Below are 25,252 nucleotides of genomic sequence, written 5' to 3'. Positions count from 1 at the left end.
CATCCCATTCCTAACTCATAGAATTCAATATGATGTCGGTCCACCTTTTGCAGCTATTACAGCTTCAACTCTTCTGGGAAGACTGTCCACAAGGTTGAGGAGAGTGTTTATAGGAATTTCTGACCATTCTTCCAAAAGCGCATTGGTGAGGTCACACACTGATGTTGGTCGAGAAGGCCTGGCTCTCAGTCTCCGCTCTAATTCATCCCAAAGGTGTTCTATCGGGTTCAGGTCAGGACTCTGTGCAGGCCAGTCAAGTTCATCCACACCAGACTCTGTCATCCACGTCTTTATGGACCTTGCTTTGTGCACTGGTGCACAGTCATGTTGGAAGAGGAAGGGGCCCGCTCCAAACTGTTCCCACAAGGTTGGGAGCATGGAATTGTCCAAAATGTTTTGGTATCCTGAAGCAGTCAATGTTCCTTTCACTGGAACTAAGGGGCCAAGCCCAGCTCCTGAAAAACAACCCCATACCATAATTCCTCCTCCACCAAATTTCACAGTTGGCACAATGCAATCTGAAATGTACCGTTCTCCTGGCAACCTCCAAACCCAGACTCGTCCATCAGATTGCCAGATGGAAAAGCGTGATTCATCACTCCAGAGAACGCGTCTCCACTGCTCTAGAGGCCAGTGACGGCGTGCTTTACACCATTGCATCCGACGCCTTGCATTGCACTTGGTGATGTGTGGCTTGGCTGCAGCTGCTCGGCCATGGAAACCCATTCCATGAAGCTCTCTGCGTACTGTACTTGGGCTAATCTGAAGGTCACATGAAGTTTGTAGCTCTCTAGCAATTGACTGTGCAGAAAGTCGGCGACCTCTTTGCACTATGCGCTTCAGCATCCGCTGACCCCTCTCCGTCACTTTACGTGGCCTACCACTTCGTGGCTGAGTTGCTGTTGTTCCCGAACGCTTCCATTTTGTTATAATAGAGCTGACAGTTGACTGTGGAATATTTAGGAGCGAGGAAATTTCACGACTGGATTTGTTGCACAAGTGGCATCCTATGACAGTTCCACGCTGGAATTCACTGAGCTCCTGAGAGCGGCCCATTCTTTCACAAATGTCTTGTTTCACAGTCTGCATGCCTGAGTGCTTGAATTTATACACCTGGGGCCAGGCCAAGTGATTAGAACACCTGATTCTGATCATTTGAATGGGTGAGCGAATACTTTTGGTAATATAGTGTATCTCAGTGGTAAGAGACTTGAACAGTATGCCTTTTTAATTTCCTCTAAATGATTTTGTGGTGTGTTACGAAAGTCTTTGCAAAGTTTTCTTTTTGTTTTTCTTTTACAATATGAGTGCATATTACACTACATCTAAACAACTCCCCATATGCCTCTTCTTACATAGTATAGTAGTAACATAGTATAAATAATAGAATAACAATTCTACAACCACTGCTACTCTGCACTATTTGACAAGTGAAAGCGGTACAGTAATCTCATTTTGTCAGGCCTTGACCTCGTCTAGAAGTCAGCCAGGTACGCACGGGCCTGTGTGAGGCGTTTGAAGCGACTTTGCAAAGCAGCCCTCTTGGTGCCGATCTCAAAATCCTCCTTCAGCAAGAGCTCTGAATTCTCCTTGTCCTGAAGCACCTGCACCATCTCCCTCTGCAGCTGGCCAGCAGACTCCTGCAACATCTGGTAGCGGATCACCAGCGGAATCTGATCAGCCAGACGCTGGCTCGCAATCTGAATGAGGAAAAGGAGAGAAAAGTTTGACAGACATTCAGTCATTTAAAATGTGTAAACCTCTGTCAAAACTTCTCTGTGTCTGTTAATGTTCATGAGTCACCCCTCTAAACTTACTTTGTAATACGATTTCAGGTGCAGCATCAACTCCTTCAGTGTTGCATGACAGTCGATGGTGAACAAAATACCCTTCCTTTTCTCTCTCTCCTCCTCCTCTTTGTCCTCCTCTCTCTTGCAGTCACTCAAGCTGCTGCTGTAGATCCTGTCCTGAGAGTAAACAAGCAGCTCCATCTCAAACTGGGTTCTCAGCATAGATTCAGCAGTAGACTCCTTTTCTTGCTTTATGGCTTCGATCTTTGCCTAGGGTGAAAAAATATGAAAATTAATTTTTCAGAGCCAAAACACCAATAGTGACTATCTGTCAGCCCCTATCTATCAAACTCTTGGATGATTTCTACCTTGGCTGTTTTCACAAGGTTAGGAAGTCCAGCAAAGCTGCTCTGGGCCAGCTGTATGAACACCTTCCTCACAGCATCTGAAAGAAAACAAATACAAGAAGTTAAAGCAAGTAAGTCTATTGAGTCCACCATTGGTGGTTGTATGATAATAAAAGACAGTGTGAAGTCTTCCATACATCCAATCATATACCTGCTATGTCTTTGAGTCTCTTGACAGCCGGCTCTTCCAGCTGTTTGATCTGCTCCTTGATCATAAACTCAAAGGTCTTGTAGTTGATGAAGCCTGGCAGTTCTCTTCCACGGTACCTCTCTTCATACTCCTCCACCTCGTTCTCAATCCTCTCATTAACTGAAATGAACAAACATATATGTCAGCGTCCTGCTGATGGACAGCTGTAGACCAGATCAAATGATACACTTACATTTTTCTCCCGAGTGGTCCAGATGGACAATCCACTTCCTGAACTCCCGTCTGAGTGTAGAAAAGATGTTAAGTCTGTCTCCACACTTGAGTTCTTCTCCTGTGGTCAGACTGATGGCATCCTCAGTGAAAGCTGTTACCTTCTGCAGCACACATGTGACAGCAGAAGAATATGTTTATCATGTTTTTTTTATCATGTTTACTTAACATCATTTAATGACAAATTAATCTTGGTGGTTCGCATTTTTTGTTGTTGCTATGACGAGGGCAGGGCATGTAGATATGAGAATTCACCCGTGTTTTTATCTTGTTCGATATTTCTGTGGTAGCAGACTTACTGTCTTCTACCCATCGCCTCTCTTTTCCTCACCAGGCCAGAGGCGAGAAACTCTGCAGTAACCTTTCCCTCATTTATTGTTATACACATAACCATGTAAGGGAGTGATTCTTTTCTGAGCTGTAGATATAACATTGGGGAGACTCGACAGGATTAACATGGCATCGTCTGTGCATACAGTTGCACTGTTATTTTGTTCCTCCATGAACATGTTTTATACACTACTTCAACATAAGTCATCTTAGTCTGATTTTTCTTCACCTGCCCTGAATGGCGAGCTGTTTCAATTCAACTAAAGTTCTGAAGTGATATGTCACAGATCCCAATGGAAACTGAAAGACAACACCGACCCCAGCCACAGTCTGTTCACCTTGCTGTACCACCAGACTACACAGCCGCTTCATTCCTCAGGCTGTAAAACTCCTCAGTTCATTCAACTGTTTGGGGTTTTTGTTCCGGTGATGTAGCTCAAAAGGACTCAAAGCCAGTTTCCTTTTGCAACCCTAGCATTGTCTAATGATAAATAAATGGAACCATGCAGCCTCGAAGCGGGATAATGTTACATAAAGTGAGTGCTCTCACATCAATAAGGAAGACGACTCTCTCAGCTGCATCAGATGGAGGTCCATTGCCGTATCTCTCGAGCTCTGCACGAGTCTGTGCTAGTTTCTCGTCTATCTGCTCCTCCAGTCGAGGCAGAGATTTCTGCAAATCACATGAGTCAAAACTGTATCACCTATAACTAAACGGCGTATGTATAGCAAACTGTTAAAGTAACAAAGTAAGAATTTACCTCAATGTGATGCACCAGCTCAAGTGTGAGTTTCTCAGCCAGTTTAGGAACAGTGGCATGGCCGTCATTGTAGAGAGTTCTACAGCAAGAATATAAATCCATTGAGTATATAATGTAAATCACAGCTTTGGTGAATCATATGAAAATATTTGTTAAAATTAAACAAAAAGAATGAACTTACTGGAAACACTCATGACCTTCGAAGAAGGCTTTCTCTCTTTCCGTTGCCTCAGTGAGAGACACCCTCTCTGTGATCTCCTTCTGACCCCGGCACTTGACGATCATGTAGCCCTTCTTCAGGTGGATGACGTCATTGTGGACGATGTCAACCACCGTCTCCTCTGTGCCTTTGTCCACCAGATCAGGCTTGGTCAAGATACCTGAGAGAGAGACAAATAGTGAACTATCTAAAAGTAGCGTGGCAAAGTGTCCCTTTTCTAAAATCAGCTTTGTTTACCCAAAGTCCTCTCTCCATCAGGATCCACTTCCTGTGCCATCTTCAGAGCCTCTGTGGTTGCTATGTCCACGTTGCTTGGAACAACCACCAAGCTGATAGTTTCTTGTCTTGTGATGAACTTCTGGATCAGCCTTTTTATCTGAAATGATAAATTCATATTGTACATCACACTAAAAGTCTATAGCCTTACTAGCGGCCCCATGAGGATATAAAAGCATGGCCTCCGTGTCTTGTTAGTGAAATGGTCATGGGAAGTCATTCATTCATGAGATGTTGCTACACAACATCCCCAATCCCATGAGTGTGAAACACAGGACCCCAGTTTGACCTCACTGTTCACACATAGCCTTGGATCAACTTCCTACCAAAGAAAGTGTCCCTATGTAAACTGTTGACAGTCTTGTGGACTCTGAACAATCACACCTGTTCTCCGATGTTCTCTGGTTGTCCCTTTACAGCCACCCTGGCGATGCCGGGCAGGTCAATGAGCGTCAGGTCAGGAACATCAGGAGAGGCGATCTCCAGACTGATGAGGTCATCACTGATCCCCACCCCGACCCCAGCCATTTCATCCTGAGCTGGAGAGAGAGAGCGTGGTGTGTGATGTTTACAAAAGTGCTGAACACGTAATTCTTCAATAATTCAGCAGCTTGCTCCATCAGTATTTGACTTTTGATAGAGATGTTCAAGATTTACTGCACCTTCTCGAATCTTTTTCTCCACATCCGTGGGGTCGTCCAGCTCTTCCTCGTGGTCCTGGTAGCTTATCTTTCCGTACCACTCCTCTCCCTCCTTCTTTCTCTTCATCTTCAGTTCCAGAGGACATCTTGTAACAATGCCTGAATTACAAAAGAATGTATGACGAAAACGAGGAAATTTGTGAAATTCAGTGTGCTTGATGAAATTATGATAATCAGTGGGACAACTCATATAACATCCTCATTAACGTGAGATCAATATGGAAGGGAAACATCCTGAGGTCATGGAAAGATGTTAGGAAGAATTCAGAAGGATTTAGGGATTTATGTGATGGCAGATGTTAGTGAGGTGGGTCTGCTACAGTGTTCTGAAGATGGAAAACTAAAATTGCATCTTAGATACTTTGTCCCATACATTCTTATTGTGTTGTTTGATTTAGGTAATCTAAATGTGGTAACAGGTGAAAAATACTACTTTATTTGGGGTGCTGAGAGTCCTACAATGACAACAAAAACAAGGCATTATAAAATCCAGCAAGTATGAGGAACTGTTGTGGATCACGTCAGTAGCAACATATCATCCAGGGCCATCTCTACCTCTTTGTCAGCTGGTATTTTCATCTAACAGTTCTCTCTGTTGTTGACTTTGTAATTGCTGTCACATACAGTTTTGCTGCTTGCTTTAGTAGACTAATACTGTGCAAGACAGCAGAACCTGTTAGGCAGTAAACTATTACTATGTCAATCTTCTCACAGATCAACCTGGATAATATCATATTATCACCTTTTCTTTCTGGTTCTGATCTGATTATAAGCCTATGAATATAATATCTGCCACAAAAACACACCTTGAAATGCTGACCTGATGATGTGCACGTTGTGACAAGTTGATTCTTTGTTTTTGTAAATAGCTGAATGGTGCACTGATTTAAACATTGTTGCCACAAGTTATTGTGGACCGCACCAGGTCAAATAGGTTGGGAAACACACACACAGAGCTTTGTCACAGAAGGAGATGTGAGTATACCACAAACAAAACAGGAAACGAACTGCAAGTAATACACATTAACATGACACAAGAGACCTGTTTTCTTGTTATTGTTATTAACATATGAATATTTCCGGGATATGTTGACATCTGAACTAGAAATGTTTCTCGCGAAACTGTCCTAACTTTTGCAAAAACAATTTTAGGTCAATTTTGCTATTTTTTTCTCTCATTAGTAGGGTCTCAATTAACTGGCTCAATTAAAATGAGTGATCAATACATGTTTTTTAATACATTTTCAGAATGTTTTATTGAGTCATTGACCAAATAAGTTAATTACTGTCACACATTTTCAATTGATGATAACTGAATATGTACGAAAGGTAGACCTTTTATTTTTTTCATGCATGTTCTATTAATAGTTCAGAATAGCCACATAGTGTAAACATTCAGAAATGTTTTTATTGATACAACCATTTTAGTTATGTTCATTACCATAACAAAATTAAATGTTTTACAATAAATCTTTCCTGTAGTGTAAATTTCACAAATAAATAAAAAATGTCAATTCAGTAATCTGAAAAGACTTGACAAATAAATCCTGTACAAAAATAAAATTTGAATTCCCATCCAAACATTTACATATACAGCAAGTTTTACGGTAATGAAAAGTTTTGTTACGGTAATGACCTCACACGGCATTCATACACAGAAGCCATGTTTTTAGTATTCACAAATTAGGTTATATGGTCCAATCTTTTTCACTGTTTATCATGTAAGGCCACATTAGAAGTACGGAATGATTAGATTGTCTTGGGTAATGAGAAATTAAGCTTGACTTTCCAAAAAAACAGTAAATCAAGAGCAATTCATAACAGAATAACAGAAGGTTTCATGTAACTACAATCAATACAATGTATATAATAACATTCAATTCATCTTCAATTCATTGAGAGCATCTTCTAAATACATTATGTATTTATAAGAGAACCTCCATCAATACAATGGAATAAGAATCAATACAATACAATAATCAAATACAATAATCAAACAATCAATAACTTTCCAACCCTCCACCCCCTTTCAACCCTCCCTTATTTATACCCTTATTTATATTTTGCCGAAATCTCTTCAGCAACACTGAGGTGCCTGGCCGGCGATGTAGTTGGCATGATCAGGTCCAGGATGTTTTCTTTGAAGTACCACCCTTGCCTTTCTCTGGCTGCTCTTTGTTTCGCCACATCTCCTGATCTTAATTACAAAGGTTATACAAAATTATAGAATACCGCCAGTCTTGATACAAGTATATTTCTAATATGGTAACACTTTACAATAAGGGTCCCTTAATTAACGTTAGTACATTATCAAGCATTAATATATAAACTAATGTGTTAATTACTGCTGAGTAATACATACATAATGACAACTAATTACATTATTCAACTTTTATTATTACTTAATAATTTATTAACTAACTTTGAGTAGCAAACATCAATTAACTGCTTACTAGTAGGCTACACTGATTAATGTGTTTCCTAATCCTAAGTAATACATAGTAATATATTGATATATTAATATATATATTAATTATATATTAATATATCTCTAAACAGTTAATTAATGCTTAATAATGTACTAACTAATGTTAATTAAGGGACCCTTACTGTAAAGTGTTACCCAAGTAAATCTGTAACCCATTCCTGTAATTTTTTATGAATTTTTAAAGAAAAAATATATATAAATTAGCTAAAATGGCTACAGCTAGTTAGGTAGTTAGTAGATATGAGAATGAATGCTGCTACAGTACAGTATAACCCCTAGAAAATGAACCACAAAATCTGTAGCCCTGATTATACATATATAATAAAATACCATAAGACTTCATTTCATTACTGTAACAGCTTTGAATGTGTTACGGTAATGAATGCAGAACATTATGGTAGTGAATGGCAGTTCCATGTTACTAGCAATAATTAGCATAGCTAGCATGACTGGGCAGAAATATTTTCACTAACAGTTTGGCTCTATAAAAGTTACTTTTCCACAGAATATAAAATAATTCTCTACAAAACTATTTTAAATATACCCTGTTATGGTAATGAACAGTAGTAGTGTGCCAAGGGGTGTATAAAATTACAATTTTTAACATATCTACTGGAAGAACTTGAAAGATGATCTTACCTGGTAGCCGTTTTGCAACTTCTCGTCCACACAAGGCATCATGGGACATGAAAAACTTTATTTATTGGAACACAGGGATTTTAATGGAACCAAATAGCTTTGTTATGGAAATGAACAGTTCATGATCCGGACACATGTATTTGGCCGAGAAAATAATTGTTGTTGTTGATGAGAAGTCCTACTCAAAGCAACTGAAAAAAAAACAACACACACACACACACACACACACACACACACACACACACACACACACACACACACAATCAGATCTCTGCACCAAAAGGTAAATGGTCAAAATGAAACTGGTGAACACTGCGCAGCATCGAGAAGGGAAAATCCTTTTTTTGGTCACTGGTCAGGAGGAGACCACAACTGAGCTAGATAGATAGATAGATAGATTTGACTCCTAGCACTTAAGTCATGAGTCCTGGTGTTTGAATAGCCTACAGCTGTAATAAAAGAGTGTCAGTGACTGTAACTCACCGCTCCCTCTCGGCAGAGCCACCCCTGACAGCGCCTCCAGCACCGAGCTCTTCCCCGAGCTTTGGTCTCCGACCACGGCGATGGCAGGCAGCGCCAAGTCCCTCTCTACACCCAGAGAGCGGAGAGAGTCGATGAGGTCGATGCAGGGACGAACCCTCTCCTCATACTGCTGGTTCAGAGTGTTCATGCTGCTCAACTTCTTGTCCGCTATCAGATGAGCTGCGTGCACTTCAGGTGAGTTCAGCGTCCGGAGTCCTCGGCAGCAGATGCTGGAGTGGCAGCCGGGCAGACACCGCGGATATTTCACTGAGTTTAGGTTTCGTTTCCTTTCTGGTAATGGGATGAACACCAGCAGAACCGATGCAGTCCTTTGCGTCATCTAAATGTTGATCCATTTCATCTGTGGCGTCTAGAAAATGTGGAGGAACTAACGGTGTTTCTCTTTAGACCTCTGTTCATTTAACTTTTGAACTGTTAACTTTATCTGGTATAGTTAACTGAGGTGTCCAGGCTGACAAGGACTGCATGTTGGAAGAGCTCTGTATGGAGGAGACACATCAGGCTGGCATTGATAACATACTAATATAAGTTATTGAGATGGAAATATTGATACGCATTAGTGTCAGAAAAAAATCTACATATTCATCATTGATGGATCACTGGTCTGGAGGTCAGAACTGAATCACCTTTGTACTTAAATCACTGATGCGGCTCCTTCGTGGCTGAGGTCGGCTGATCATCTACCTGTTGATGGAACTGAAGCAGAAGGGAATGTGTAGTTTGTTTAAACAGGAATGTCCCGTGTACAACCACACGAGGGTGCTGCAGTACAGTCCTGAGACAACAGGATGGTAGGAATCATCATTTTGATAATTTTTTTCTTTCTTTCTTTCTTTTTTTTTTTAAATTCTGATTGCAGTTTAACAAATTATTTGTACAACATCATATGGAAATGAAGATTTTGAGGAAGCAAAATAATATGATAAAAAGTAAAATAAATGACATATGCGAAAAGGAGTGAGAAGAAGCATAGCTTGTTAGCTCTCACCCCTTTGTCTAAATGAAATTAATACATATATACATATATATATATATATATACATACATACATACATACCCATACAAATATCTACATACACACATATATACCCACACACACATACACACACACACACAAAAACACACACACACATCCACATTCTTTACCTTTCATCACCATGCCACATCAATTAATAAATGATAATCACCAATACTCATTAATGACCATTATCCATTATACCTGCTAAATAACATGTGTTTATACATTTTCTTGAACTGGTTGATATTTGGACTTTGCTTGAGTTCCTCACTTAGGTTGTTCCATAGCTTGACACCAGCAATAGATATACAGAAACTTTTCAAGGTTGTTCGTCTGTTTATTCTTTTGAAGTTATGTTCCCCTCTTAATTGATAACCTCCCTCCCGATTTCTAAATAAATTCTGGATATTTTCTGGTAATTGTCTGTTTTTTGCCTTATACATGATAATTGCTGTTTGGTAAGACACAATGTCAGTGAATTTCAGTAGTTTTGATTGTATAAAAAGTGGATTTGTATGTTCCAAGTAGCTGACCTTATGAATAGTCCTTATTGCTCTTTTCTGCAGGATAGTAAGTGACCGTAATGAAGTTTTGTAAGTGTTTCCCCAGACCTCAGCGCAGTAATGCATATATGGCAAGACCAGTGAACAGTACAGTGTGCGAAGAGAATTATGATCCAGTAATTGTTTTGCTTTGTGTATGACTGCAATGCTTCTTGAAACTTTGGACTGAACATGTTTGATGTTGCTGCTGACTGCAGTTGTAGATCAGTTCATGTTGTATCATTTTCTTTAAAGTAGCCTATTGTTATGCTATGCTATGTGACAAATATGTAGCAAGCAGGGAAGAATACTTTCTTTGATTTGACTCTAAAAGCAAGCTGGAAGAGAAGAATGAGACGATCGATTCAAGCAAAATATTTTTTTTATTCAAACAGATATGAACAAATATGAAAAATATGCATACAGATCATTTTTAAGTCTGTAACTATACTTTAAGCACTATTAAAGGTGCACAGTGTAGTTTAGGTGAAGAAATGAAGTCTCAGAATTTTCATATATTATAAAATATTATATTGATGAGGTAAGAATTCAAAGCCAGAAATAGCTCCTTTTTTCCCGTAACTGAATAAACAAGCTGTTCTCAGAGGATAATACGGTCCCCAGAACACTATTTAAAGCTCAAAAGGTGGCGGGGTCTGCCAACTATAAAGTATGACATTTTGTTGTCCTTTAAGGTCAGTTTGTTTATTCAGTCATAAAAAATATCATTTATTTTCTAAAAGATCAGTCAATAAAGATCTTTCTTTTCTGATTAAAGTTTCTTCCACAAAACTGCCTGGTGCACCTTTATCAACTTAAATACCCTTTAAAGTGTTTAAATATGATAATATTCACTGGGAGTGAACTATTGATATCTCAGAAACATGGTATGAGATTACACACTCTGTTCCTATAATCTCCTCCTATTAATGATTTTTCATTGTGACGAATAGCAGACATTAAAAAATACTCTATATTTTGTTGTTTGTTTTACAATAATAGGAGTGCATATTACAGTACATTTAAACAACTCCCCATATGCCTCTTCTGATCGAATTGATACACTGAGAGCAAATCCCTCCATTTTACAGGACATAGCACAAATAATGGTATTATAATCCCACAACCACTGCTACTCTGCACTATTTGACAAGTGAAAGCGGTACAGTAATCTCATTTTGTCAGGCCTTGACCTCGTCTAGAACTCAGCCAGGTACGCACGGGCCCGTGTGAGGCGTTTGAGGCGACTTTGCAAAGCAGCCCTCTTGGTGCCGATGTCAAAATCCTCCTTCAGCAAGAGCTCTGAATTCTCCTTGTCCTGAAGCACCTGCACCATCTCCCTCTGCAGCTGGATAGCAGACTCCTGCAACATCTGGTAGCGGATCACCAGCGGTATCTGATCAGCCAGACGCTGGCTCGCAATCTGAATGAGGAAAAGGAGAGAAAAGTTTGACAGACATTCAGTCATTTAAAATGTGTAAACCTCTGTCAAAACTTCTCTGTGTCTGTTAATGTTCATGAGTCACCCCTCTAAACTTACTTTGTAATACGATTTCAGGTGCAGCATCAACTCCTTCAGTGTTGCATGATTATCGTTGCGGTTCCCAATAGTCCACTGACTAATTGACATTGGTGCCTTTTTAAGATGTGGGTGGCTGTTGCGTAACTCTCTCTCCTCCTCCTCTTCATCCTCCTCTCTCTTGCAGTCACTCAAGCTGCTGCTGTAGGTCCTGTCCTGAGAGTAAACAAGCAGCTCCATCTTGAACTGGGTTCTCAGCATAGATTCAGCAGTAGACTCCTTTTCTTGCTTTATGGCTTCGATCTTTGCCTAAGGTGAAAAAAATATGAAAATTCAATTTTAAGAGCCAAAATACAAACAGTGACTATCTGTCACTATCAAACTCTTGGATGATTTCTACCTTGGCTGTTTTCACAAGGTTAGGAAGTCCAGCAAAGCTGCTCTGGGCCAGCTGTATGAACACCTTCCTCACAGCATCTGAATGAAAACAAATACAAGAAGTTAAAGCAAGTAAGTCTATTGAGTCCACCATTGGTGGTTGTATGATAATAAAAGACAGTGTGAAGTCTTCCATACATCCAATCATATACCTGCTATGTCTTTGAGTCTCTTGACAGCCGGCTCTTCCAGCTGTTTGATCTGCTCCTTGATCATAAACTCAAAGGTCTTGTAGTTGATGAAGCCTGGCAGTTCTCTTCCACGGTACCTCTCTTCATACTCCTCCACCTCCTTCTCAATCCTCTCATTAACTGAAATGAACAAACATATATGTCAGCGTCCTGCTGCTGGACAGCTGTAGACCAGATCAAATGATACACTTACATTTTTCTCCCGAGTGGTCCAGATGGACAATCCACTTCCTGAACTCCCGTCTGAGTGTAGAAAAGATGTTAAGTCTGTCTCCACACTTGAGTTCTTCTCCTGTGGTCAGACTGATGGCATCCTGACTGAAAGCTGTCACTTTCTGCAGCACACATTTGACAGCAGGTGTTTTATGTTTATTTAAAAATACTCAAAGACAACTTCATATTTTTGGTGAGCTTTTGTCTTTGTAGCCAGGGAAATTATATGAAGGTTAAGGGTGCTCACGTCAATGAAGAAGACGACTCTCTCAGCTGCATCAGATGGAGGTCCATTGCCATATCTCTCGAGCTCTGCACGAGTCTGTGCTAGTTTCTCCTCTATCTGCTCCTCCAGTCGAGGCAGAGATTTCTGCAAATTACCCAAGTAAAAACTTAAACAACTAAAGTCAACAAAACACACAGTAAACTGTGACTGTAACAAAGTAAGAATTTACCTCAATGTGATGCACCAGCTCAAGTGTGAGTTTCTCAGCCAGTTTAGGAACAGTGGCATGGCCGTCATTGTAGAGAGTTCTACAGCAAGAATATAAATCCATTGAGTATATAATGTAAATCACAGCTTTAGCGAATCATATGAAAATATTTGTTAAAATTACCCAAAAGGAATGAACTTACTGGAAATGCAGATGACCTTCGAAGAAGGCTTTCTCTCTTTCCGTTGCCTCAGTGAGAGACACCCTCTCTGTGATCTCCTTCTGACCCCGGCACTTGACGATCATGTAGCCCTTCTTCAGGTGGATGACCTCATTGTGGACGATGTCAACCACCGTCTCCTCTGTGCCTTTGTCCACCAGATCAGGCTTGGTCAAGATACCTGAGAGAGAGACAAATAGTGAACTATCTAAAAGTAGCGTGGCAAAGTGTCCCTTTTCTAAAATCAGCTTTGTTTACCCAAAGTCCTCTCTCCATCAGGATCCACTTCCTGTGCCATCTTCAGAGCCTCTGTGGTTGCTATGTCCACATTGCTTGGAACAACCACCAAGCTGATAGTTTCTTGTCTTGTGATGAACTTCTGGATCAGCCTTTTTATCTGAAATGATAAATTCATATTGTATATCACACTAAAAGTCTATAGCCTTACGAGCAGCCCCATGAGGATATAAAAGCATGGCCTCCGTGTCTTGTTAGTGAAATGGTCATGGGAAGTCATTCATTCATGAGATGTTGCTACACAACATCCCCAATCCCATGAGTGTGAAACACAGGACCCCGGTTTGACCTCACTGTTCACACATAGCCTTGGATCAAAGAAAGTCTAGGTGCTGTATCGTAGGCAACAGGACAAACCTGTGGCTACCCAAACTGGACCTTTGTTAAACCTGCTAAAAGATTTAGAGCAGACACAGAGGAGGAGATGAAAAAACATAACAACATCGTCATTCCCTATGTCGCTGGAACATCTGAGGAACTCTGGAGGATCTTGAATAAGATAAAACAACCTCTCCATAATCAAATGGCACAACACAAGAGGGCCAACTCCTCTGGTCAAGACTTGGCTGTTCACATACATCTGAAGGGGAAAAAATCATTCTTTTGAGAACAACAATGTAAACATCTTGGCCAGAGAAGACAGATGGTGTGAAAAGGGAGTAAACAAATCCATCTATGTCACACTGGAACGACTGTCTTTGAACAGAGGAGGTGATCTAAGACATTACTTATAGTCCACTTATCGTACTCTTTTCAGACTACGTAAGAACCATTCACACCTGGGCTCACCTAGCCTTAGCAACCCACATGAAGGCCAATTGGATCAATGACCCACACGTGTCCCTGACGACTCTAAACTCAGTACTCACACTTGTCCTCAACGACTCTGTAAGAACACTCCCACTCAGGGCTTAGAAGCCTGCCAGCTCCTCTCCAGGTAGCTAGAACTGCAGAAACCTCTTGGATGAGAGGTGAAACGTCTTCAAGACACTGAACAAGTCCTGTTGCCTACGATCACCTAGATGTAGCATGACCTGGATGACTGAGAACCTTCATCATCTACCAAAGAAAGTGTCCCTATGTAAACTGTTGACAGTCTTGTGGACTCTGAATAATCACACCTGTTCTCCGATGTTCTCTGGTTGTCCCTTTACAGCCACCCTGGCGATGCCGGGCAGGTCAATGAGCGTCAGGTCAGGAACATCAGGAGAGGCGATCTCCAGACTGATGAGCTCATCACTGATCCCCACCCCGACCCCGGCCATTTCATCCTGAGCTGGAGAGAGAGAGCGTGGTGTGTGATGTTTACAAAAGATGAAGTGCTGAACACAGAAACCTTCAAAAAATCAGTAGCTTGCTCCATCAGTGCTCAACTTTTGACAGAGATGTTCAAGTTTGCCATTCACCGCACCTTCTCGAATTTTTTTCTCCACATCTGCGGGGTCATCAAGCTCTTCCTCGTGGTCCTGGTAGCTTATCTTTCCGTACCACTCCTCTCCCTCCTTCTTTCTCTTCATCTTCAGTTCCAGTGGACATCTTGTAACAATGCCTGCATCAGAAAATGTGAATAAGGGAGAGAGGGATACAATCTTAAGTAATCCACTGTGTTTGATGAAATAATGAAAAGCAGTAGGGCACCTCAGACAGATCTTTATAAACGTGGGATCAATATTTCAGAGAAAATATGTTCAGGGTATAATATAATAAATGCTTTAAAAAATGTGCTAGAGAATTCCAACACCAGTTTCAATATCTTACCCTCCATGACCCGAGCGTAAAAAGAAAGATTTCTGTGGTGTGGCTCTATTCATGAGTTTCATTCATGTTCTATTCATTTTTCTGCCATGTTGGAGACCAACACAGGCGTTTCAATTTGAGTTGTGTTTCTGATTGGCGTATAACTAATTAATTAGTTTGAAACACCTGTGGGTCCCCAACATGGCAGATGTAGGACTACATTTGAAACTCATGGATATGTAGGTGACACATTTTGAGCATGTTGGCGTTCAATCATTAGCTCAAAGAGCCACTAGCCTGGCTGAATGATTCTGTAGCTTCTGTTCTTGTGTTTCCTGTTTTATTTAGAAATTGTGCCATCATGTGTTGCGCATTGCTTTTCAGTTCCTGGTTTTTGTTCACGGTGTTTTTCGTTCATTTGAACTTTGCCCTTGTCTTTTCTTTTTAACTCAGTTTTGGTTTTCCTGGACTCTTACTTTTTGTGTATCATTCAACTTTGAGTGTAATAAAGCTCCCCTTTAGTTTGTTCTTTTATAGTTTGGCAAACAAGGTGAGGGCCCAAATGGAGACAACACAGGGGTAGCAGGATTAAGAAGCTGAGATGAATGACTCACAAAAATGTGCAGTGCCATCTCGGGCCATCTTATTTTTTATTTCTGTATCTTTTCCCACATATAATCAACGTGCATGTGTGTTTTGTCAACCCGGTTACTGACACGTCAATCACTGGTTGAACAGATTATAAATCCGAGTTTAAAACAAATTTGATACACTATAAAAGATGCCCACTGCTGTGTTCACTTACATTCCTGTCGTCTCGTTCTGCCACAAAGTGGCACTGAGAGATGGTGAGTAAGAAACAAGAAATGAGGAAGTAACTACCTGTTGTTGTGTTGTGGATCCTGGCAGCCAAGAAAAGGGTTGTTTTGTACTTGTGCTACTAATAAAAACTCGTTACTGCCACAATTACTTCTTATTTGGACTCACCTACACTACACCCATAACGCCAAACGTGACGTCATTATGGCGGAATGATGCTGTGGGAATCAGAAATGTTCTTTATCACTGGGAATAACTGAATCTGTAATACACATCCAGTCTGGCTCCTGAAAGTGCAGGACGGATAACACATCAGATATCAGCTGATAATGTGTCAGTGCTTCTCAGCTTGGTTCCGCTGCCCCATTACTGCATACTTTTCCCACAAAGAATAAAAATAAAATACATCGTCTAAACTGGACTTATGACGCTCATGAGTCCTGGTTAATAGCCTGCAGCTGTAATAAAAGAGTGTCAGTGACTGTAACTCACCGCTCCCTCTCGGCAGAGCCACCCCTGACAGCGCCTCCAGCACAGAGCTCTTCCCCGAGCTTTGGTCTCCGATCACGGCGATGGCAGGCAGCGCCAAGTCCCTCTCTACACCCAGAGAGCGGAGAGAGTCGATGAGGTCGATGCAGGGACGAACCCTCTCCTCATACTGCTGGTTCAGAGTGTTCATGCTGCTCACTTCTTCTCTGCTCTCAGATGAGTTGACTTGAGGTGAGTTCAGGGTCCGGAGCCCTCGGCAGCAGATGCTGGAGTGACAGCCAGGTACACACCGCGGATATTTCACTGAGTTTAGGTTTCGCTTCCTTGACTTTCCCTTTTCTCTGCCAGCTGCCACCTTCACTTTCCATTCTTGTGTGCCCGAGTAACATTCACTGTAATTTCTCAATCTTTGAGTTTCCATATCACACTAAGTTTCACATTAGACTCATACTGAACCTCCAAATATTAAAAGTCGTAAATAAACCAGATCAGCTCATAGTAACAGCGCAGCGTGAAGCTCAAACATCCACACCATACCATCATACAAAGTATCATATGTTAGTACAGTCATTTTCATGTACTCTCCCTTTATATTGTTCTGCCTTAGGATGTGTGTGTCTTTTTCTACTGTTCCACCTGTTGTCGGTCCTGTGTATTTCGGCACTCTGTTTGTCCTCTAATTAATCCCCCTGAGGACAAACAGAGTGCCACAATAATAACTCTAATTAGTAGAGATTTTTGTTAGGTAACAATATCCAGAGCTCATTTTAAATGGGGAGCACTCACTGTCATATCTAAATTAGCTAGGCTAGAGGTCCCCTTCCTGTTTGTTTTCCAGTATACTGACCCACACACACACAAATGTTTTACATGTTGACCTATTGGAAATTTCTAAAATGTAAATTCAAATTACACACTCACTTTCAATGTATGCAGTCTTAACTGTGAGTAATCCATATTATGGATTATATACATATTTTGGGCTCAGTAAGAATAAAAATACAATACAATTATTTGTCAGAGTAATCAGTAATTACATAAACAGCATATAGCAGCTGCTCCAAAATGAAATACACTAAATCTATAAAACTGACACATGCATGCTTTAAAGTAACATTAGGAGGAAATTGGCCCCATAGTTTGAATGCGACATCACTGTTGTAAACACAAATCCCAGGTCTGCGACACATTGTCAGGTGTGATGTAGGAGCTGACTACAAACAAAACTCATCATGTCGTAACAGTATTGTGTTAAAAACGTGTATGATGAAGTAACCACTGTATGTTACACTGTGTGGAAACATGATGGGGGGGCAGAGTGGCTGAGACAGAGACATCATTCATCCTGTAACAAGACACTGTACCATTTGTCATGACTGTTTGTGTTGTCCTTTGTTTCTGGTTTTTGGGTTTTGATTCATGTCCTTTTTTCTATGTCTTGTTGTGTTCTGTGTTTTGTTTTTCCATGTCTTGTGTCTCATGTCTTGATTTTTCCATGCCCTCATGTGTCCTTTAAGTTTCTCCTATGTTCTCCCCTCTGGCTCCCTCTATCTGTTGTCTTGTTCCCTCCTGGTCTGTTCCTCTGTGCTCCTCCCCCTCATCATCACACCTGGCTTCCTTCCGCCTCTCTCCTCACCTGTTCCTCGTCATGTCATTAGTGTCTGTGTATTTAGTCTCTGTGTTCCCCTCACTCCTTGTCTGGTCATTGTTTTCTGTTTCCTCCATGCTCCTGTCCAGTTTGGTATGTCTTGGTTTTGTGTTTTCCATGTTTGAGTTGAACTTTGATTTTTTGATTTGTACTTTGTCTAGCTGTTTTCTGTTGCTACTTTGTCTTGCCCTTTAAGTTGTTACTTTACCTGGTTGATTCGGTTGTTACTTTGCTTTTTGTCCTGTTTTGTCTGCCTTGGTTTTTTGCATTTCGGCTTTTGCTTTATTAAGGCTCGCTTTTCGTTCCTCTTAATCTTTGCCTCCTGTGTGTACTGCGTTTGGGTCCACCTTCCCCTTCCATAGTCTTCCCTTTTTAACCCAACCCTGACACCATTAGCATGATGCTGAAGCTGTTGTAAGGTAAGGATGCCCATGTGCTGTGAATAATCACCCCCGCTGTATGAAGTAATAATGCGTTACTTGTAGCCTTCTCTCCATGAGTGAAAATGAATTTAAAAAAAAAACAAAAAACACAAATGTAAATTAACATTTTTGTTAAAATTGTATGAAGGCAGTTTGTATTTGAGGCATCGACTAAAAAGATCCACTAAAATTAAAGACTGGCATTGGAGATACAAGAGGAGTTTGAACAATGTTTTCAGTTTTATTTTGATAACACAATCTGCAACACATGGTTTCACAGCTCTGGGCTAACACCTGCAACAGGTTAACAGCTGACGTCATCAGCACTGAACTAACAAATCTGCATACCTTATATGTGCTTATTAGCAAACAGGCTCCTTTCGTCCTGAACACACTAGGAAGAATAATATGTTGCTACTATTTGGTATTGCTATATTTTGTGAACCTTATATACCCCACTGTCTATGTTGCCTGTCATTCAGAAATTAAGACCACTGAATGCGAGAACTGGGCACATGAGACAAAAATTGGAATCATTATATGAAACACGAGCAAAAGGAACAGAAAGACTAAATAATTAATCGGCCTCTCCTAATACCAGTCTGGTTAGCACTGCAGCTGTGTTTTGCTGAAGCTGTACATGTTCATACTGAACTCCATCAACAGAGCGCGTGCCTTCTTCAAGCGCTCTTGGCGATTCTGAAGGTTGACTCTCTTGGCTCTGATGCCAGACTCCTCTTCGAGCAGGGACTCGGCTTTCTCCTTGTCCTGAATCACCTGCAGCATCTCCCTCTGCAGCTGGACGGTGAACTCCTGCACCAACTGGTAGAGGATCACCAGGGGGATCTGGTCAGCCAGACGCCTGCCAGCAATCTGTGGTTTGGAAAGGAGTCAGTAATGCAAAGCTGTATCTGTGCATGTCACAACAATATCAGTATTATCTGTATCTAATGCTCCTTGTACATATACCTAAATGTTACACTGCTAGATAAAAATGTTTGAGTATTGAACTTAATATAAATGACACCTCTGTTTTTGGTCTATAGTCTATTTTGTTTTACATTATGACACACCTGCATCACCTTTGGTTGCTAACTAACACTCCTTGTTAGCTCTGTAGCCAACATTCACCCAGGTTACTCTAACAGTAAGGACAATGTCTATATCTGATTATGAGACGAGACCTGATGCAGGGGTGTTCCAAAACATTTTTTTTCCCCCGACCCCCGTATCACACAAATGTGTGTGTGTGTGTGTGATGTATAAGAATGTACAGCATGTAGACTTACTTGGTAGTAGGATTTGAGGTGTTTGGTCATCTCTGTCAGGGTGGCCACACTGTCATTGAAAAAGCTGGTAACTTTTTCAGGTTCTCTCTTCCGCTTCCCCAACTTCTTGCTGTACGCAGAGTCCTGAGTGTAAACAATTGACTCCATCCTAAACTGAGTCCTCAGCAGGGCCTCTGCTGTAATCTCCTTCTCCTTCCTGATGGCTTCGATCTTCACCTAAAGGACAGCAACATGTATTACATGTCAGTAGATGTTCAACGTTTTTTCGTATGTGTACAGCAGTATGGCAACGGATGAGGAAAACGACACCTTAGCTATTCTGATGAGATGAGGGAATCCAACAAAGCTTCTCTCCGCCATCTTAAACAGCTCTTCCTTCACAATTTCTAAAATAAAAACAAAAATGAAAAAACAAAACAAACAAAATCAGGCACAGTGTGAGCAACATAAGATCAAATAACTCAAACTGACTAAGTGCTGAAGACATGCCTGACACTTCCTTTAGTTTCAGGACAGCAGGCTCTTCCAGCTGTTTGATCTGCTCCTTGACCATGCCCTCGAAGGTCTTGTAGTTGACGAACCCCGGCAGTTCTCTTCCGCGGTACTTCCTCTCATACTCGGCCACCTGTTTCTCAATATTCCAGTTGACTGCGGCAGGGATGAATTTGAGAAAGGAGGGAAGTCAGTCAAAACTTGGTTATGGCGGTCATTACAGCAATCTGGAGCAAAACGTAAAGGTAACACTGGTAACATTTTTATGTAGAATAATCATTAAGAAAATACAATAAATCCACAGATTGTCTCTCTTCCTTAAAAACATTATCATGATTGTGAATCAGTCATTTAAAAATCTTTGTTGCGTCTGACACGATTATTTTGTTTATCTCTGTGGAAAAACAGTTGGTTCCAGCTTTGTAACAAGGCTTGGGAGCCAGAGTTGCCATCGTTTCATGTTTGGAGATGTTAAATAGGTTGCTTTTTACATATCAATAAAGACAACGGCATTTATAAAACAACATTTTACAACCGTACGTAATAGTTAACTTTACATATACAGTTTTGTAGTGCCGAAGGCAAACAAAAGACATCTAAAGTGATATTATGTCTGAGATGTGGACGCACTTACACTTTACCCCACACTGGTCTATGGTCCCTTTCCACACTGCAAACACTCGCCTTAGCATGGAAAATATTTTGAGGCTTCTGAGTTCCTCCCCTGCAGCAAGGCTGATGGCATCCTGTGTAAATGCAGTCACTCTCTAAAATATAACAGGATCAGATAAAAGAAGAGGGGAAAATTTGTTTTTCAAGTTTCTTAGGCAGTGCAGCATTTTGTGAGCGTGAAAAGTGGCAGCTGCTGTGGCGAACTCACATCAATGAGAAAGACGAGTCTCTCGGCTGCATCGGATGGAAGTCCGTCGCCATATTTCACCAGCTCTGCATGAATCTGTGCTAGTTTCTTCTCAATCTGATCCTCCAGCCGAGGCAGAGACATCTACAAATCCCACAGGGTCAGATCTTAGACACATGAAGTGGGTAAATGGGTCCATAGTGAACCGTGAAACTGGAGCACCAGGAAGTATTTACCTGGATATGATGCACCAGCTCAAGTGTGAGTTTTTCAGCTAATTTAGGAACAGTGGCGTGGCCTTCGTTATAAAGAACGCTGCAGCAAAAATAAGGAGTTACTGAGTACCAGCTGCACAACCTGTCGAAAACAGCTGTTCGCATAATTGACCGAAAGGAATGAACTTACTGGAAACACTCATGACCTTTGAAGAAGGCTTCCTCTCTTTCCGTTGCCTCAGTGAGAGACACCTTCTCTGTGATCTCCTTCTGACCCCGGCACTTGACGATCATGTAGCCCTTCTTCAGGTGGATGACCTCATTGTGGACGATGTCAACCACCGTCCCTTCTGTGCCTTTGTCCACCAGATCAGGCTTGGTCAAGATACCTGAGAGAGGGAGGGAGGGAGGGGGAGCGAGAGAGCGAGTGAGAGAGAGAGCGAGAGCGAGAGAAATAGTGAACTATCTAAAAGAAACTTGGCAAAGTGTCCCTTTTCAAAAATCAACTTTGTTTACCCAAAGTCCTCTCTCCATCAGGATCCACTTCCTGTGCCATCTTCAGAGCCTCTGTGGTTGCTATGTCAACGTTGCTTGGAACAACCACCAAGCTGATAGTTTCTTGTTTTGTGATGAAACTCTGGATCAGTCTCTTTATCTGAAAGTATCAATCCAGATTTAAGTTTAAAGTTATAATCTGCAACATTATCAGTTGCCATTGTGTTTGGTCGTAATCAAATCACAAACAAAGACATTTTAACTCTACACCACCTTTAAATGTCCTGTTACGCTCTAATAGCCATTACACACAAGAAATCCAGTTTTTGATGGACAGGAATGGAGACAAATCATAGTGCAGTATTTTATGGGTCTGCCATTTCAGTTATCTCAAGTATCTTGTGAGTAACTAAACCTTTGCTAGATCCCTCCACTGAGCAGCGACTGTCCAGTCATAGCTTAGTTACTAACTTAGCATGGTATGGCTATCAAATTTTTAATTTATATGTTTAAGCTGCTCACATGGAGCTATATTTAAAGGCAACGTTGCATGAAGGTGGAGCAAATACATGAGGAGTGAGTTACACTGTGTTTTTTTATCCTTCTGACTTAAGCTGCAACCGTTAGCATGTCCAGCTGATTAGCTTCAGACTAAAGCAGCCTTTCCCACTGTAATTTCCAGGGCTAAGTGAAGCGTTAGAAGCTTAGAAGCTCATGAAAAGTGACCTGCGAGCTGGGACTATAATCGGGGATGGCCAAAGTCATTAGGATTCATTGTTCGAAAAACCACAACTGTTCGCGTCCGATTTCATGGCAATCCATCAAGATGTTCAATCACACTCAGAGTAATAAGTGCTGAGCATCCACACCTGTTCTCCGATGTTCTCTGGTTGTCCCTTTACAGCCACCCTGGCGATGCCGGGAAGGTCAATGAGCGTCAGGTCAGGAACATCAGGAGAGGCGATCTCCAGACTGATGAGGTCACCACTGATCCCCGACCCGACCCCGGCCATTTCATCCTGAGCTGGAGAGAGAGAGCGTGGTGTGAACATGGGGATGATGAACTTTAATGTGCTTTTAAGAGTGACATTTAAAAATGCACTTTACTCCACCTTCTCTAATGCTTTCCTCCACATATGCAGGGTCATCCAGCTCTTCCATGTAGTCGTTGTAGCTTATCCTCCCGTGCCATTTCTCTCCTTCCTTCTTTCTCTTCATCTTCAGTTCCAGAGGACATCTTGTCACAATGCCTGTATTAAAAAAAAAGCGTACAATACAAATTTTTGAAATCCAGTATACTTCTTAAAACTTCTGCTAAACTCTGAAAAAGCCATGCCAGAAGGGACAATGTGAATGAAAGTGAAAAAACTACCACCGAGTCCCACACAGTGCATGATTTACAGCTGGTGGTGCCTATGTATCTATGCATATTTAAGTATATCACATTTAATTCTCCCCGCGACCCTGCAGAGGATTAAGCGGCGTACGTATAATGTACAGATAATGGATGGATGGACATTTAATTCTGTACGAAATATGAAAAGAATGATACATTACATGCTCAATCAGAATGGTTGTTTATTGGGCATTTTCTGTCTGTGATTCAACAGGGTTAAAGGGGATTTTAATGGATTTCATACAATAAAACTGCCAGACTGAACATTTTTGTTTAAGTTGGAATATCTTGATTAATTTCTTCCTCCTAACCTTAACCCAGGCGCTGGGTCACTATGGGACAGAACATGCGCTGGGTTGGTTTGACCCAAGTGCTGGGTTTTACTGTGTAACCCAGATGCTGGGTTGTTAATTTGACCTAACTTACTGGGTGATTGAACTCTATTGCTGGGTTAAATACTTGTTTTCCTATCTCATTGCCTTACTGCTTATGTTAGATAATAATAATAATAATAATAATAATAATAATAATAATATACCATAATTATAAAAACACATACAAAAAGGCCACTGTAATTCAATGACATTTGACAAATGTTTATTTATTAAAAAGGGTTAGGGTTAGGGCCTAACCCCCCACCATAATCAAATATTGTACATTATTTATTTTTATACTGAAGTGAGCTTAAGCTCATGCCATTACCACAGCTTATTAAACACATAACCTTATCCATATTAACTTACAATAAAATCCTGTCCACTGTCTGTTGTGCTGTGTGGACCTCTGACTGCAATCAAAGGATCCAGAAAGGGTCCACGAACAAAGGATGAGCGGGAAAATGAATGCACCTGCAGTTGGGTCAAATTAACCCAACCAGCTGTTTAGCTGGGAATTAACCCCTACAACCAATTTGACCCAGCACGAACAACCCAACAGTGTGTTTACAGTACCCCAAACAATCCAGAATTATGGCCCAGCACAATCAACCCGCACTTTTTTTGTGTGTAAAAGCGCTGTATTTTTAGTTAATGTGTAAAAGGCAACACTAAAGAGCGTTTAGTAATGGCTCACCGCTCCCTCTCGGCAGAGCCACCCCTGACAGCGCCTCCAGCACCGAGCTCTTCCCCGAGCTTTGGTCTCCGATCACGGCGATGGCAGGCAGCGCCAAGTCCCTCTCTACACCCAGAGAGCGGAGAGAGTCGATGAGGTCGATGCAGGGACGAACCCTCTCCTCATACTGCTGGTTCAGAGTGTTCATGCTGCTCAACTTCTTGTCCGCTGTGAAGATACTGTGTTTAGGAAGGAGTCAACAGCTGGATGTGAGCTGTCTCTGACTGCAGCAGCGGTTTCCGTACTAACTTTGACTCGCAGGCTACAGGACACACGCCCCCTTCAAGTTTTATACTTTAGGGTTTTTTTTTTTAATCGGCCTGTTTGCTTGTTTTTCTCGTCATGTGTGGCAACACAGTTTCGAGTAGTTTTGGTGCTTAAACGTCAGCATTTCGAGGGAGGATCACGCAATAAATAAAGAAAAAAAGTATGTTAGGTTTCGTTTCCTTGGGTTTCACTTCGCTAGTATCGGATACTAACCCACAGGAACACAGGAACAGCCGACAGGGAGAAAAATGGTATGCAAAAAGAAAACTCACCGCAGCGACAACCGCAAAAAAAAAAAAAAAAAAAAAACAGGAAGCGAGTTTTCAGAACTTGATACTGGTTTCGCTTCGTCAAGTAATGTAATTTCGTGCAACCAACAGTTTGAATTTCTTCATTTTTCACTGCCTTAATTTTAAGGTTTTGTGGGAAATAAAACGCCTCGCCCAGGTCAATACTGGAGGTCATCCAAGCCTGTCTTTAAATGACTACACATTCACAACTATGCATGAATTTCATCCTTTGTAGCTACATTCTGTATCTCTGGATAGCAATCCTTGAAGATGCTT

The 25,252-nt window shown here is 41.2% G+C and overlaps 1 protein-coding gene across 4 annotated transcripts; it reads right to left on the bottom strand.

The window, feature by feature from the left end:
* Positions 1–1,197: 1,197 nt before the first annotated feature.
* On the bottom strand, positions 1,198–25,238 carry LOC119020616 (interferon-induced GTP-binding protein Mx). 4 transcript variants are annotated; one of them, XM_037100088.1, is made up of 13 exons: positions 24,535–25,238; positions 8,517–8,670; positions 4,868–5,005; positions 4,590–4,744; positions 4,167–4,305; positions 3,891–4,089; positions 3,710–3,788; positions 3,499–3,621; positions 2,581–2,722; positions 2,349–2,507; positions 2,159–2,235; positions 1,818–2,060; positions 1,198–1,700 (listed from the first exon to the last, which is right to left on the bottom strand). In XM_037100088.1, exons 1-13 carry the CDS (start codon positions 24,565–24,567, stop codon positions 1,476–1,478), a joined length of 1,866 nt encoding a protein of 621 aa, XP_036955983.1. In that variant the 5' UTR covers positions 24,568–25,238; the 3' UTR covers positions 1,198–1,475. The 4 variants fall into 4 exon arrangements, with proteins under 4 accessions (XP_036955983.1, XP_036955980.1, XP_036955981.1 ...); XM_037100085.1 differs by lacking the exon at positions 24,535–25,238 and adding an exon at positions 9,203–9,361 and having other exon boundaries at positions 8,517–9,055; XM_037100086.1 differs by lacking the exons at positions 1,198–1,700; positions 1,818–2,060; positions 2,159–2,235; ... (7 more) ...; positions 4,868–5,005; positions 8,517–8,670 and adding exons at positions 10,501–11,559; positions 11,677–11,964; positions 12,056–12,132; ... (7 more) ...; positions 14,860–14,997; positions 16,497–16,650 and having other exon boundaries at positions 24,535–25,161.
* Positions 25,239–25,252: the final 14 nt, after the last annotated feature.

Source organism: Acanthopagrus latus, chromosome 6, assembly GCF_904848185.1.
Source record: "Acanthopagrus latus isolate v.2019 chromosome 6, fAcaLat1.1, whole genome shotgun sequence".
NCBI lineage: Eukaryota > Metazoa > Chordata > Actinopteri > Spariformes > Sparidae > Acanthopagrus > Acanthopagrus latus.
The sequence above is the reverse complement of the archived record's forward strand: the minus strand, read 5'-3'. Positions and strand labels throughout refer to the sequence as shown.

Bases quoted from the DNA above. Each gene is read 5' to 3' on its own strand.
- LOC119020616 (XM_037100085.1), bottom strand. From the start codon at position 8,895: ATGACGCAAAGGACTGCATCGGTTCTGCTGGTGTTCATCCCATTACCA. The intron at 4,306-4,589 runs GTGTGATTGTTC...TTATCATTTCAG, and splicing joins CAGAGAACATCGGAGAACAG to ATAAAAAGGCTGATCCAGAA. The intron at 2,508-2,580 runs GTAAGTGTATCA...TGTTCATTTCAG, and splicing joins GGACCACTCGGGAGAAAAAT to TTAATGAGAGGATTGAGAAC.